This window comes from Procambarus clarkii, chromosome 83 (genome assembly GCF_040958095.1).
Source record: "Procambarus clarkii isolate CNS0578487 chromosome 83, FALCON_Pclarkii_2.0, whole genome shotgun sequence".
NCBI classification, from domain to species: Eukaryota; Metazoa; Arthropoda; class Malacostraca; order Decapoda; family Cambaridae; genus Procambarus; species Procambarus clarkii.
The window spans coordinates 5,682,586-5,698,382 of record NC_091232.1 but is presented as its reverse complement, the minus strand read 5'-3'; the positions used below and the strand labels follow the sequence as shown (position 1 = coordinate 5,698,382).

General features: G+C 39.1%; 2 protein-coding genes across 10 annotated transcripts in view; one reads left to right on the top strand and one right to left on the bottom strand.

Annotated features, from left to right (window-relative positions):
- LOC123768722 (angiomotin-like protein 1) overlaps positions 1-15,500 on the bottom strand; it is a 56,330-nt gene extending 40,830 nt beyond the window's left edge. Inside the window, exon 1 of one of the 2 annotated variants that reach the window (XM_069316324.1) lies at positions 15,397-15,500. Coding sequence is in view for 1 of the 2 variants with exons in the window: in XM_069316322.1 (XP_069172423.1) it covers positions 6,377-6,405 (29 nt within the window). In the remaining variant the exon portion in view is untranslated. Of the gene's footprint in view, positions 1-6,376; positions 6,501-15,396 lie in introns of those variants that run through there. The other variant, XM_069316322.1, reaches the window with a different exon arrangement.
- Positions 5,395-11,827, top strand: LOC123768723 (uncharacterized). Of its 8 annotated transcripts, none has more exons than XM_045759431.2 (6): positions 5,395-5,457; positions 6,397-6,623; positions 7,003-7,220; positions 7,732-7,773; positions 8,038-8,148; positions 9,056-11,827. In XM_045759431.2, exons 2-6 carry the CDS (start codon positions 6,404-6,406, stop codon positions 9,149-9,151), a joined length of 687 nt encoding a protein of 228 aa, XP_045615387.1. In that variant the 5' UTR covers positions 5,395-5,457; positions 6,397-6,403; the 3' UTR covers positions 9,152-11,827. The 8 variants fall into 8 exon arrangements, with proteins under 8 accessions (XP_045615387.1, XP_045615390.1, XP_045615386.1 ...); XM_045759434.2 differs by lacking the exon at positions 5,395-5,457 and adding an exon at positions 5,543-5,605; XM_045759430.2 differs by lacking the exon at positions 5,395-5,457 and adding an exon at positions 5,552-5,620.
- Positions 15,501-15,797: the final 297 nt, after the last annotated feature.

Below are 15,797 nucleotides of genomic sequence, written 5' to 3'. Positions count from 1 at the left end.
GTGGGACATAACGCGGACCACAACTTTCAAATCGACAACATTACTTGCAGCAATATGACGAAGTCAATTACTTTGGAGTCAGACTCCACCAGTCACTGAACGTTGTACATCAAGTGAAAGCTGCAGTAAAAAAAAAAGGAAACCAAATCCTAGGAATAGTCAAACGACACTTTAACTTAAGGAAGAAAAGGTAAGTATATAACTGATCAAATCTCTGGTGCAACTCCACTTAGATTATTATATCCAAACACAGAGACATCATCTTCAGAATGACAGATCTGCTTTGGAGAAAATTCGACATCGAGCAACAAAAATCATTCCTGAACCAAGTCGACTCTCATACCTTGAACGGTTGAGGGGCCACGGGGCTAACAACACTGCAAACCAGACACGAAAGACAGGGCTGATGTCTTAGAAACTTGTAGAATACTGAACAATTTGGAGGATATTGATCCAGACCACTCCAGCGAAAGGTTAGTTGTGATTAATAGAGAGGTGGTGGAGAGGGGGGAAGAGAAGGAGAACATTTCCAGAGGTTGTGCTTAGTTGTTAGAGCTTTTTAATTAGCTTTGTCATTCGTCCAGTTCTCTTTCGTTTCATTCTCTTTCTTGGCGCGTATTTTTTTTGCAACAAGTTCAATGATGACCATTGTAAAATTTTCCTACTATGCTTCCATGTCTTGAGATGGTGCTACATAGCCTTCCCGGATTGGTGCCTTCTTTTGATAATTACTTACTTCCATGTCTTGATCAGCTAATCAGACAAAGGTAGCCAGCTATTCTGACAAAGAACTTTCAGTAGACATAATATACATGGACTTTGCTAAACCTTTAGATAAGGTACCACATGAAAGACTGGGATGGAAATTACAAGCACACGGAATAAATGGTAAAGCACTAGAATGAATAAAACAATAATCAAAACAAAGAAAGAAAAGGGTCGTCCTAAATGGAAATGAAGCTGACTAGAAAATTGTGGCGAGTGAGGTCCCGCAAGGTTCTAACTTGGAACCAATCTTTTTTTATATTCAGCACATCAATTACATGGATTAAAATATTAAAACCCAGATCATCCTATTTATAAATATTTTTTTTACATTAACTTCCTACTGTACCATAAGATCTATAGTAAAGTAGGTAGCGAAAGGGTTATTGAGGCCTCACAAAGAGATCCTAATGAATTCTGCAAATGGTCAGAAGACTGGCAAATGCTTTTAATATTGAAAAAATAGATGACCTGGCACGTAGGGCATAACAATACACACCACAACTATCATATCATCAACACTACCATGCACCAGAATGATGAAGAAAAGGATATAAGTTAGGATCCACCAGTTATTGAAAGTTGCACAAGTGGGTCAGCAGTAAAAAAAAATCAAACTTTAGGAATAGTAAACAAACTTTCAAGGAAAAAAAACGTTATTCAACTGTTAAAGTCTCTGGCGCACCCCATTTGGACTATTGCATCTAAGCATGGAGACCTCGCCTAATAAATGACGCATTTGCTTTGGAGAAAGTTCATCACAGAACGACCAAAATCCTCCTAGTACTAAGCCAACTCTCATACCAGGATCAGTTAAAGGCCACAGGACTAACAAGATTGCAAACCAGATTTGACGGGGCTAATCTCAATGAGACTTTTGAAGTATTGAACAAATTGGAGGATATTAATCCAGACCACTTCTTTAAAAGGTCAAATGCAACGCATACATGGTTAAAAACTTCTAACTAAAGCCACAGTGTAGGACAGAAAACAGGAGAGGCTTCTTCACCTACAGGGTTATGAACCGCATGGAACCACCTACCCGCCAAAGCTGCCAATGTCCCCGTCGAGGCCACTAAGGAGATGGTGGCTCTCAGATAAATTCTGGTAAATACCAGCTATAATATCGCAATAGTTCTATTGCGTATGTGCTCTAACAATTCTACTGAATTGTTGCTTTACGTTGAACTTTTTCCAAAGCAAATATGTCCTGTTGAACAGGACATACTTGGTCTCCATTCTTTGATACAGGGAGGGGGGGGGGACATGAAATTACTCTGGTCTATAATTTTTTTCTGAACCTTTTCTGCTTAAAGACATACATAATTCCAATCTAGGTGGAATTTTCCTTGGTTTAGAGATATCTGTTAAACATATAGTTAAGTGTTTTATTTAATAGGTGAAATGTACCCCATTAAAGGAATAACGCCTTCAAGGTCAACAAGCCACAGAGTAGGACAGAAACAAATGCTTTTTCACTCGGAATTATATATAAAAAAAAACTCATTGAACCATCCCCCCCCCGAAGCCGTAAATACCTATTTACTGCGGTTCAAAATCCAGCTGGAAAAGGGGGGAACCTTCGACAGACCGCCGGCTTCCTTTCCACGTCGAAATCATAAGAGAGATTGTGGCCCTCAGGTAAATTCGGGTAAATAAATAATGGTGCAGCCAAGCACGTGACATTTATGTATACATACAATACAACCTGATCTCGTGCGACAATTTTTTTTATTTATACAAGAGTTCTTACATTCTTGTACAGCCACTAGCATGCATAGCGTTTCGGGCAAGTCGTTTATCTCCACTGTTAAACGACTCAAAAACATGCTATGTATAACAGGATTAACTATGTAACAAAAATGTAGTAAATAATTAAAAATTGTCAAAGTTGTTACACTTCTACAGACAATTCAACAAGTTGTTTATGTAATACTTACTCAAATGCAAATGTCCTCCTGCCAGGAGAGGAAGGATCGGACTGTTAACTGTTTAAATGTCCGGCTGTTGTTGTTGTCAGTTAAATGTTCGGGCGTCAACAGGGTTCATTCATTTATTATGCACCCCATACCTATCTTGTGGGCGGTAGTGGAAAGGGTTACATCGGCGCTCCGCCAATGGCGTGTTGTTGTTGTTGTGTTGATTTAGGGGCGACGACGATCGTGGGATCGGATGCGCCCTGGCTGCCCGATACGGGGAAATAGCGGAGGGATGGGGTCCCTATAATCTCTTCAGGCCATAGACCCTACAATCTCCTCAGGCTACAAATTTTAAGTCTCTTCAGGCATGACGGATGAAGCGGAAGGTATGGCGAAGGATGTCATGACGAACGTCTTCATCTCTCGCACCTGCCCCGTCAAGGAGAACGGGAACTGTGAGGCGGGGAATATTCAGCCTACGAACAGCACTCTGTAGTCTGACGCGAACGCTATGAAATCGAGGGCAGTGAAGAAGAAGGTGCTCCACTGTATCCTCCTAGGTCGGACACCACTAGCAGTATGGGGAATCTACCAGCCGTAGACGATGGAGATGTGCGGCCAGGCAAGTGTGCCCAATCCGGAGACGAGTGATAGCAGTGTCGAGGAGTCGAGAATGATGACGAGTCCATGGACGCGGGGTGGAATCAAAATTGCGTAAAAATTGCGTCTTCTTAAAAGGGAGCGGGCATTCCAAAACACTACAGTATTCTCAGGATGGGGCGCCATTATCCCTGAAATACAACAGCTAACTTTTTGACCACCAGTGCACAGACGTCTCCAAAGGGGGAACCACTAGAAAAAGCCATAAAACCCTCATACAAAGTAAGTAAAATGTGTGGTATCAATGACTTCCAGTCCAGAGGATGTTGATCTATGCTTCTCTCTGCCTGACGGAAGCGGTGGTCGGCTCGCGAACTCTCTTGACGGCATCTGCGACTGGTGGGAGCCTCACTCTGGGCCTCATGTTCCCCCGGTGTCACAATCCCTTGGGAAAGTGCCTGGGGGACCAGAGGATCATCAGGACTGTCTGTTGGAGCAGTACCTCCTGATCGATGGGTGTGTCGACGACGCCGGTGTTGGCTTCTTTGAGGAGAGGCAGGAAGGTGACGAGTGCTAGGCTCCGGCCGAGACTGAGCGTCCATATCTGTATCCGTGGATGAGTTTCCGTCAGTGTCAAGGCTGCCCAGGAGGGAAAATCGATTAGCAACCTGGGCGTATGAGGCATGTGACTGGGACAGGCAAGAGCGTCTGCTAGTTCCTACTTGTGAAGAGACCCGACCAGGGTGAACCTGGAGGCGAGAAGCGATAGGCTGATTGAGGGTGCGCAACTTCTGGAACAGCTCATGTCGAGGTGTCCCCGCTGTTTTATGATCGATGTCCAACTGGAGGGCCTCAAGATATACAGGGCAACTCTTAGACGTAACCTTATGATGGCCATGGCATAAAAAGCAGCGAGGTGCAGCAGAGCACCCACCGTTATCTCTGTCTGAATGGCCTGTTTTGCCGCAGTTTGCACAACGTGCTGCATTACGGCAGGTCAGGCGACTGTGGCCCAATAGATGACAAGCGTAACATCGTAACACAGGGAAATTGTAGGGCTGAACCTGATACGAGGTCCTGTGTAGTGCCACTCGGTCAGGGAGGTGCCCATCGAACTTTACACGGACCATGGATGTCGGCCCTGCTGCTCCGCGAATCCTGGTAACTTCCAATAATCTCGCCGATGCACCCCCTAATACCTGCAGAGCGGCCTGGATGTCATCCACATCTACACTGGTCAATTGGGCCAATCTTCCCATACCGGGCTCGAGACTCCTCCTCCTGCGACAATACCTGTCGGCACCTGACAGGCCAGTCCCCCAACTTAATAATGTCGGATACACAGATGTGTGATAGAGCCTCCTTTCTGATATGTAGCTTCAGTGCTGCACCCCTACCCAGGGTACGTATGGTCTCAGGCAGGCAATGTGGCCACAATACGGAAGCCTCGATTGCTGCACCTAAGGTACGAGGATTTGCAAAGACGCACTGACCTGATTCTGACTGGATTAGGACTACCACAAACGAGGAACGGGGTACCACAAGACTAAGGTCTTCTGAAGGGGAAGACATCCTCTTAGCGTCTCGCTCTGGGGCAGCATCAGCCGACTCATTTTCCAGCAGACGTTTTCCTCTCTGGGACTTGCTGTCAACATCCATGGCGCCCCCGCTCGGGGAGGCGTCCATTAGGGAGGCTCCGGCCTCCCCCGGTCCTGTGAACCCCTGGGTAGCTGCAGTGAGCACACACTGGCCCAAAGAAGCCAGCTGAATTCAAAGATGAGTTCCAGGTAAGGTGTGGAAAGAACGTCCAGCCAGGAGCGTTCAATCCGCGCGCCAAGATCCGATCGTGGGAGGCTGGCCTCAAGCTCTCGAACCCCAATGGCGTGTTCGTACGTTTGTTGCTCGTTTGTTTGTTTACATTTTACTTTTGTTCGAACACATGAAATGACTTCAACTTAAGCTTTTGTGAGATATATTATTTGCAATATTAACGAAATTTGAAGTACCCTTGTTGTTAATTCTGTGTAAATTGATAGTTTTCTAAAGTGATAGTGTTTTAAGTGTTTTATAATATAGTTTTTGGCTTTAAGAAGAAATAAATGTTTATTGTTAAAGAAATAGTTTAAGAAATAGATCTCCCGAAACGCTGTGCATATTAGTGGCTTAAGGCATAGTATGTACTAGCTCTATCTAGAAATCCAACATTCTGTTTGTAACTCAATTTGAATGTTTGTTCTTTTACCCGAGTAAACATTAAAATTATTATTATTATTATTATTGAAATCGGATGTGTGAACTGTCAGCTGGTTGTGGTGACGAAGGTGCTGTCAACATTGGTATCCACACGCTGTGTTTTACGGATATCATTAGTTTTCCGTTATTTGTGGCCCAGGTTGTATCTTATCTCAACTGGTAAACGATTCAAGAATATGTAATGCGTAACAGGATTAACTATTCCAGTACGCTGGCAATTCCAAAATTATTTGAACCGTACTTGAAAGGGCATTGGAATGAAACGTCCCTTCCATAACTTGCCCTTTCCGGCCTGCCAAATTTTTGCTAGAATGTGTTATGTTAGGTCAGTTATATTAGGTTATGTGAAAACTATTTAGTGAAAGAATTAATACTACAATCTGAAACCCTAGAAATTCTCAAAGTTACCTTAGTCATGCACAAGTGGACAGGATTGCATGCCTATGTCTTGCCACCATTCTGTGGAAATGCGAGACAAATGACAGTACTGTAATTTAAATTTAAATTTACTGTATATGGAGTTTCGTGGTATGGTCTCTGATATATAATTATGGGCCTTGATAGTATAGTGGCCTATGCAAATTGGAGCCTGGTATGTATTTAATTTTATAGGCTAGGAGAATACTTATTTGTGTTGGAACAGAAGCTTTATATTTATATTTCTCTTCCCTCTTCCCATTGTTTTGTAAATTGTCTTCATGGCAGATTATTTTTATTGAAAATTGTTTTTCTGATTATTCTGCCTTTAAGCATTCATTATTGTTGATTTGTTCTCTTTCCTAGCCTTAGTAGTATATTATGTATGTGGTTCAATAGTTTTTACTCTTATTAATATATACCTTTGCTTTGCTTTGTTCAGAATTGCCATGCCGCTATCTGGTCGTGATGCCGTAGTACTTTGTGTGTTGGTGTGCTGTGTGCCAGTGCAGTACTGGCTGACACAGCGCTCATCTATTACTCCAGACCAGCGGGCAATCGAGATGTACAGGCTGGTTAAGCAGGCCCACACCCTGTCACAAAAATGGCTCACATCATCATCATGGAGGGAGTGGCTTATTGGTGTTCAACAAAAATATATGGTTAACGGTACAGTACATATTTGTTTTTTCTTTTGCTGTAATTAAAACTAGTACCTTTAGTATAGGACTGCCATTATAATTTACTTGTGATTTGTCATTTCTGTTTTATAATTAAATTTAGAGCAAGTGGCCATTAGATTTGTGATAGTTTTATAATGTTGAAAGAGCTGAATTATTTGTTATTTTTAACATGATTTGCAGATTCCTAATCTTTCTTGCATTTTTTTAGCAATTGTAACTAATTCAATACTATTTATTAAAAGATTGTGTATTTGTACCTTTAGTATTTCTAGTAATTAAGGCAACATTTAGTCTGTACTTGGGAATTAATAATATGGTTATTTCATGCTAACTTAACATTGGGCTTCATAGTACATAACTTACAGATTATAGCCATTGGTATAACTTGGATGATGATGATCCACTTGGGGAGTGTCCTGCTGTTGAAGTATGGAACTATCGTAATCCTGATGGTGCTTTTGGTATGTCTCCAAAACCACGCAACATTCGCCCACAGGGATTGAAGTGGCGCATTGGCCAAGTTGTAAAACATAACCTCTGGGGCTATAAGGCTGTGATTATTGGCTGGGATCCTAAGTCTAAGGTGAGAAAATATTTCTGGCACCTCTTCGATCTGCATTGTTTTTTTAGCTCCAAGCCTAATGTACCCCACCAGGTCCTTATGAGTCACGAGGGCCTGGTGTAGTACCTGGTGTGGTTAGCTTGAAGCTAACCAAGCAGCTAGCTTAAAAGGCTACTGAGGGCACCCACCAGAAAAAGCTATTTCATTAGTGTTGTATTTTAATAAATTTTTATAGAAACGGATCTGTCCACTGTGGTTGGTAGTGCCTAAGATACATCTACCTTAAAAGAATGTGTAATCAGGACTATTTCCTCTGATCATTTAATCAAGCTCCATAATTTACCTAAATACAAAAGTTAATATAGATGATATTTGTATTTACTATAACATTTATTTTGCTTCTAAGTCTAAACTAAGTAACTGGTAAAGCTTAGATACTTTTGGTGACTAAAAAAATTAATTTTTTGAAGTAGATAAGAAAGTCTCTATGTAAATATAACATTTGCCTAGATACTGTGTTTGTATTTTTCAGGCACCAGAGGAGTGGATAAGCAAAATGCATCAAGATAACAAAGTAAGTGCTTCATTTTATTTTGAAGCTTATCACTTGACATGAAGTAGTACTTAAAGTTTAGCCATTATATCACTTTGTGCAATAATTGAGTCATTTTGATAGTTTAGATTCTAGAAATAGATTTTTTTTTAGATCAGCTATTACCTTAATTGATATTGAATGCTAGAACTGAATTCTTATATATGTATGTATATATGTATGAATTGGTATATTAGACAATATATTAGTTTAATTAGCTGTCCTAATTTTGTTTTTTCTTAGTAGCACTGGAAAGAGCAGCCCAATTATGCTCTGCTAGTCGACACCGGAGATCGTGAGGCAGCACAAATTACGTATGTTCCCCAGGAGAATATATCTCCAATTCTAAATCACGAGGTATGTTTTTTTTTAATGAGACTTTATGTAATTAGACCTTTATTAATTTTGTTGACAGTAAAGTTTAATAATAAAATATCAAGGAAATATAATTTATGAAATATTCATTCATTTTGTTTGTTATTTCCTAGCTACACCACTTTGTTGCTTCCTAAGACATGATTCTGTTTACTTCTGATTATGATCTGCTGCAAGCAAGGCAGCTTGACATTCTGTACCAGCCTGTTGGGAAACTTATGAGAATATTCGATCCTACTTAGAATGTAGACAGTAAAGTATTTTCCATAAACTCAAAAGCTTTCTCCTTGTACTGAACCTTGACTTACTACCTACAAAGTTACTAAGGTTGACCTCCACCAGATAGTAAAGGTCAACCTTAGGTCAGAGCGACACCCCCAACACAGCTCCTAAAAATTCCTTCCTGACTCACTTCAGGTGCAGGCTGTGTGGACTAGTACAGCTTAGAACTATTCAGTTTATTTTTATTTGTGCGGTGAGCATAGTCAGTTCATAACCAGAAGGTCCCAGGTTTGATTTCCATACAGGATGGTGATGGTTGGGGAAGTTCACCTAGTAGCAAATAGATTCCTGGGAGTTAGGATTCTGTTATAGGTTGCCTCCTAGGAAAGATCAATTGTTGGCCTATAGTGGATCCCAGGTTCAATTCCTGTGTGGGACAGAAATGGTTGGGCATGTTTCCTTTCACCTAAGGTGCTTGTTCACTTAAAAGTATATAAGTATCTGAGAGTTGTGCAACTGTTGTGGGGGTTGCCCCAGGATTAGTAGTTCGACCTTGGGGGTGACCTCAGTACAATGCATATACAGTATATACACAAGCTTTGTGTCTTTAACAAAATTAATTATTAAAAGTTCTGTTTGAAAATGTTAAAATGATTTTCTCTTGCAGGTAAAACATCCAGACCTGAACCAGTACTTTGATTTCTACGACGGTGCTCAATATATTCCAGGCCCGTGGTTGCGAGCTATTTATCCCAGAGACTGATTCTAGCAAAGGAAGTTGGTAGCAAAAATGATTCCATTAAGTTAACGAAGTTCACATTGTGTTTATAAATTTGTAAATTGGATTAACCTCTGGAGTAAGAGGAATTTGACACATCAAATAAACTATAGAAAAAATAAGACTATATTTTGATTAATAATAATCATATTACTTTGAACATTCCCTATTACTTCATTCATTGTTTTACTGTGATACTGATTTATTGGGAGTTTAGATGTAATCTCACTTATGTTATTGGTAAAATGATATATTAGTACATATTTTGTTTAATGGATAACATCTCATTTACTTCTACCAAAACATTGAGTTCATTGTCTGATAAGTGTGGAGAGACTCAGGTAACTCATCTTGGGCTGCAGATAGGTGCACAAATTCAATTCCCGTTTAACTGCATAGGTAGGTATTGTACTGACAATTGAATCAATTGTGGATAGGTAGGTAAATTGTACAGATGAAGCCATTATTTTGGCAGCTGAATATTGACTTAGCCACTCAGCTAACTTTATTACTGCTTGCAGTATACATTCACACAGGTCACTTTACTTGTCATTTCATCCATTAATCTTGTATACAGCAGGATGAAGATAAATGATCTGACAATTTGTGTTTGATCACTGGCAATGAACCAATTGCATGCCACAGTTGATGATGTATGCCATCACTCTTTCATTAAGATTAAACACTATTGGACCTGGCTGGTAACTGGATAGGTGACTGTACAAAGAGCCTCGCTCTAGGATGGTGGGGAACTACTATAACAATGGTATACCATACCATTCAAAGTTTTTTTTATTTGCACCTTGATGACATGTGATATAAGATACAAAGATCCTTCCATAATGACTTGTAAACCTTCCATATCAGTGCATTGAAAATATTAGACAAATTATATTAATCGAAACTGCAAGACAAAATCTCAAGCTATATTTTCTGGGGGAACTGGGGCTCCTCCAGAAAAAGGTGTTTCATTACAGTCAGCACTTAGTTTTTAGTTTATGTCTAAGATATTACATATATTTTGAAAAGTATAATTTAGTCTAATGATGTTACATACATTCTTGAGGAAGGTGCAGTCTTACATTTCTCTTGTGTGTGATAGAATATTGGAAGTTAAGTATCTCTAGGATCCTTTAAAATGAAATGTGACGAATTTTATAATATGGCAGAAGCACAAGGTTTCAACTCTGTAGATATAAAAAAAAAAAGAATGTACAAATATATTTTAACCATATCTTGTCATTCTTTAAATAGCACCTTCAAGATTCGTAAAGAAATGTGTTGAGTATTATTTACCTGTGATTAAATATTGTTTAAATACAGTCGTGCACCTCTAATATTTTCATAAGATATGGTAGGTATATGGCAGATTTTTCTGCTTACATAATGCCAAAGGCCATTCATAATGGCCTACCATGTGGCATACCATAATGCTATTCCTTTGGTTATGGTTTTCAGTGTGTTAAATGATATGAGAGAGTAGCTGTGCTTAATTTGATAAAAATATTTGGTACAGTTTTTATTATTATTAATACACTCTTAATAAGTTTTAATGAAGAGATTCCATGATTGTCATTTTGAGAAAAAACTCTTGAAAATATTCTGGATTAATATCATGGTGAATTTCTGCATTGTATGAGACAGTAGTAGAATCATTCAACTCGGAAGTGCTGGCTGTAAATATTTTGTGAGAACAGTTTTCACTGAGTAAATGTGTAATTTTGTTGTGTTGGATTGAAAATTTTTGTCTATTTTCTTGCTAATGGTCCTTATGTTACCTACATTCATTTCGTTTTATTTTATGATGTAACTTAATATCCAGTTCAGTATCCGATTTAATATATTTGTGGGATCCTTTATCTTAATATTCTGACTTTATTTACTTTTGCTTACTTTATTTAATTATTTCCTTTCATATATACACACTGAATGAGCCCTCACTTATTTTGTTCATAAAGTTGTTCACTTTAACATTGCTTTCAGATCTTTGAGCATTGAAAAGAATCACAATAACCAATGAATAATGGTATGCAGAACATATTTTTTTGTATCGATGAACTTACTGTAAATATGAAAGAATATGTAAAGCATTTAAATGACTTGTGTTACAGGTACTAGTATCTACAGTCACTAAATATGTTTTATTTAAAAAAAGTATACTTGATGATTGTACTACAATTGTTGTCTACCAGTTGTTTGAGGCCTGGTCGATGACCGGGCCGCGGGGACGCTAAGCCCCGGAAGCACCTCAAGGTAACCTCAAGGTACCATGATATTTATCTTGTATATGGGTGTTGTCCAGAGCTAGTATATTTGTTTAGGATATGTAATTATGATCATATTTAGAGTATAGGGTTCAAATTAATGCACTGTGATATGAGAAAGTTTGCTTGGCAAGTTTCTGCTAGATTTTAATTGACTTGGAGAATTTATCTTGTTTAGGTTAATATTTAAATGTTGTGTATATTTTATTATATTTATAAGCTAAATATTTTTTGGAAAATGTTCTTGTTCCTCTTTTTTTGCAACATAAATCATAGAAGTGCTAGTATCATGTTTGGGTTTGTAAAAACAATTTCTTATTTGTTTGTCATTGGTTCTGCATTTGTTGGGTATATATTTACAATTAGTAAATAATTTTAATAAATCTAATGACTTGAAGTTTTTTATATACTATTTTCCAATAAAAAGACAAAGTGTGTGGAGATTTTAAGAGGTTTATAAATGTTTATTAACATTTAGAAACCTCTTAAAAGAGGTTCATAAATAATTAACAATTTGGCACAGGCAAAGAAAGAAAGAAAGAAAGACGGCAAAACATCAAAACAAAGTGGGTTACACAGTGAGGTGTGTGCTAAATGCAATGTTAATATGTACTTCATTATGCTGCTGAGAAATAGTGGAATACAGTAATTGAAGATGAATGATTACTGGTAATATGTTTTGATGATGTGTAAAGGATGAAGGAATTTGAAGACATAAAATATGAAGATATGTAGGCAAAAATTTGGCAGTGTAGTATATGGATTAATGAAAAAATGTTATTGAGCAAAATAATTTAGAATGAATCATTTTTTATCTCCATTGTCAGGTGCAGGAAGCCACACCCTCCCCCTCCCTTTTCCCTACATATTAAACGATTAGATGTTACAGACTTCAAAAAATAAAACTTCTCGATTGATTATAAAATCATCACTTACTATGTACAGAAATAATTGATGCATAACAGTTGCATTGCCAAATGAAGCTACAAGTCTGCAGAATTATTTTAAGATTTGATTATAACCATCTGTAGTTGAAATCTTTAATGAGATTCATCAAATTGGGTGTGCACTAGAGACCTGATTATATCCATTGAATATGCTAGCAAACAGCATCTAGGCACCAATATACAGTACCGTATTCACCTAGTTGTGCTTGCGGGGGTTGAGCTCTGCTCTTTCAGCCTGCCTCTGAACTGTCAATCAACTGTTACTAATTTTTTTTTTTTTTTTACACACACACCCAGAAAGCAGCCCATAACAGTTGTAACTCCCAGGTACCTATTTACTGCTAGGAAACAGGGGCATCAGGGTGGAAGAAGTCTGCCCATTTTTGTTTCCACCGGCACCGGGAATCAAACCCCGGAACACAGGACTACGTATCCAGCGTGCTGTACACTCAGCCACCAGTGTCCCCTAGGTCCTGTATCTGGTTTATGTTGCTCCACTATATATAGGTGCATAATCACTTGTATATAGACACTTAAATCATAGCCTTTAATACGCCAAATATTAAACGCCATGCCAACGTGTATTTTGCGTTGCCCAATTCCCAGTTTTTGGGGACAAGACACCTGTACTTTGGCTTATCGAGGTCCCCCTGGGCTAACTACTGATTTCCCCAGGATGCAACCCACAATAATTGTCTAACTCCCGAGTACCAATTTTACTGTTAGGTAAGAAGGGACATAAGGTGAAAGGAAATGTGCCCAACTGTTTCTTTATGCTTGGAGATTGAACCCAGATCATCTAACTACAGGAATTGTGAAATGAGGACATTGACTCGTTTGTAGCCCATTTTTGTCTTATTTTGTAACAAAATAAAGTTTTTTTTTATGTAAGTTCTTTCATGTTATACATTCAGCACAAACATTATAATTATAAGATGATATACTGTATGTCAATTTATACTAGGAGGGAGGTTGGGGGAGGTTACATATTAGTACCAGGGATAGTCTCAGTCTCTCTCTCTCTCTCTGCCGCTCTCTCTCTCAGCCTCTCCCTCCTCGTCCCCTATTCCAACCCTCTTTTTACCCTCTCCCCACATACCCCCATATTTCTTCCCGTCCACCCTTTCCCCCTTCACCTTTCCCACCCACTTTCCCTTCCTCTTCCCCCCCTTCCCATTATTCTGTTTCCTCTCCCTCTCTTCCCTCTGTATTTTCCCTATTTTCCCCTTCTCCCCTACAACCTTGAACAGACAAATTTATTCATTATACGTATATATAATGTCATACCTAATAGCCAGAATGCACTATTCGGCCTAGTATGCAAGATTTGATTTGCCTAACGGGCAGAGTGATTTTCGTTATATTTAAAACATTATTTCAAATTCGTTTATTTGAATTAATATTAAAATATATTAAGAAAACGAATTACTGAGTTATGATTGTTTTATGTTTTAACTCAAATAAAAAAAATGAACTCATAATTTAATGTAAATCTTTATGTGTATAAGGGGTACCTCAATGCACCCAGGTTTCTTCCCCTCACTCATTTTCCACCTTTCCCCACATCTTCCCCTTGACCCTCCCCTTATCCTTGACCTTCTCATCCCTTCCCTCTTAATCTTCCCTTCATCCTTCCCCTCGTCCTTGCCTCCTTTTTCTCCCTGCTTCCCACTTCACTCCCTTCTTACAGAAAATGTATTATTAAGAAGCACTTAAACAACTGTGTGGGGTCCCTCAGAACATATACAGTTCTATGATAACTAAAACCTCTAGGGAACTCATACATAATACAGTACTTCACTTGACTATATGAAAATTGCATGATCTCCATAATTGCTTTTTTTAAAGCATTTAACTTAGGCCAACCCCAACCAATTACGGGCTCACCATAGCCCGTGCTACTTTGAACTTTTTGTTCCAAGTAGCTGAATCTAAAACAACAACAACCCAACCAGCCTTGTTCCGTCCGAAACCCCTTAATCATTTCCCGCCGATAAGTTGAATGAGGCTAGCCAGCCTCTAACTTTAGACAGAACAACATTATAGATATCCATAACAAGAGGTTTCGGGAAAATTTTGGAAAATTCTCCGGAGCGCCTCTAGCCCATCTAACCACACCTATGGTCTAATCAACTACGTCTCCAGCTTATCCGATCACACATCCAAATTTTACCTTGACTAGAAGACCGCTGTTTGTCAAAGGTTTCCTCCGATTATACCCGAAGACTTTATCTTAATAAATTTTAAACTGAAGTATTTAGGTATATTCAAGCCATCCATTCACTAACACATAATTAATCCGACCACACTTATATCACATCTAACTTCATCGAATTAGCTGTTGTTGTTGTTAAAGATTTAGCTACTCAGGATGAAGTGTCCATGTAGCACGGGCTATGGTAAGCCCGTAAACTCGAATTAGCTCATCCAGCCACTTTATATAGCCTATTCATCCACACCTCCAATCCATTTAACCACACCTCATCCATCTACTCTCTCTAGCCTATTCATCCACACCTCCAATCCATTTAACCACACCTCATCCATCTACTCTCTCTAGCCTATTCATCCACACCTCCAATCCTTTCAATCACTTCTCAAGCCCATCTAATCATACATCTAGCCAATCCATTCATCAACTTTCAATCTACCAATCCGTGCCTTGTATCCATCTATCCTCATTGGTAGCGTGCTGGCTTGCCTGAAATCTCCGATTCACTCCCTCTAATACACTCCCCTAATTCTGCCCTCATTATTGCCGTATAACCGGCCCAAACACGGCAGGGATTAGGGCCCATCTGCTTATTGAAACCCCAAATGGGGTTGGCCATTCAACAAGAAACAAATAATGACTAAATTGCTGCTCTTCAGTCGATTCTTTGTCACGAGGATTGGCATAAGAGGATGTATATAGGTTAGGGGTGTATGTAAGGTAGAATGTGTAAGAGGTGTACTAGAGGGAATTGTTTAGTGTGTAAGGTTGTGTTAAGTACATGTAAGAGGGCGAGGGAAGTCCTACCTTTACCTCCGTCCAGTGCTATGTGGATCACGCTAGCAATGGAGACAACACACACAGTGGTGTACCCGCAACTCCACGCTCAAAATCGAGGGACTTGAATGCAATACCCGGATATGACACAAACTGTTAGGCATGTTTCCTTTCACCTGCTGACTCTGTCCACTTAACAGTAAATAGGTACCTATGAGTTAGATAATTCATATGGGTTACATCCTGGATAAGACCAGGGGACCAGATTCACGAAGCAGTTACGCAAGTGCTTACGGACGTGTACACCTTTCCTCAATCTTTGACGGCTTTGGTTACATTTATTAAACAGTTTGCAAGCATGAAAACTTCCCAATCAACTGTTGTTATTGTTATAAACAGCCTCCTGGTGCTTCGGTGATCATTAACTGTTT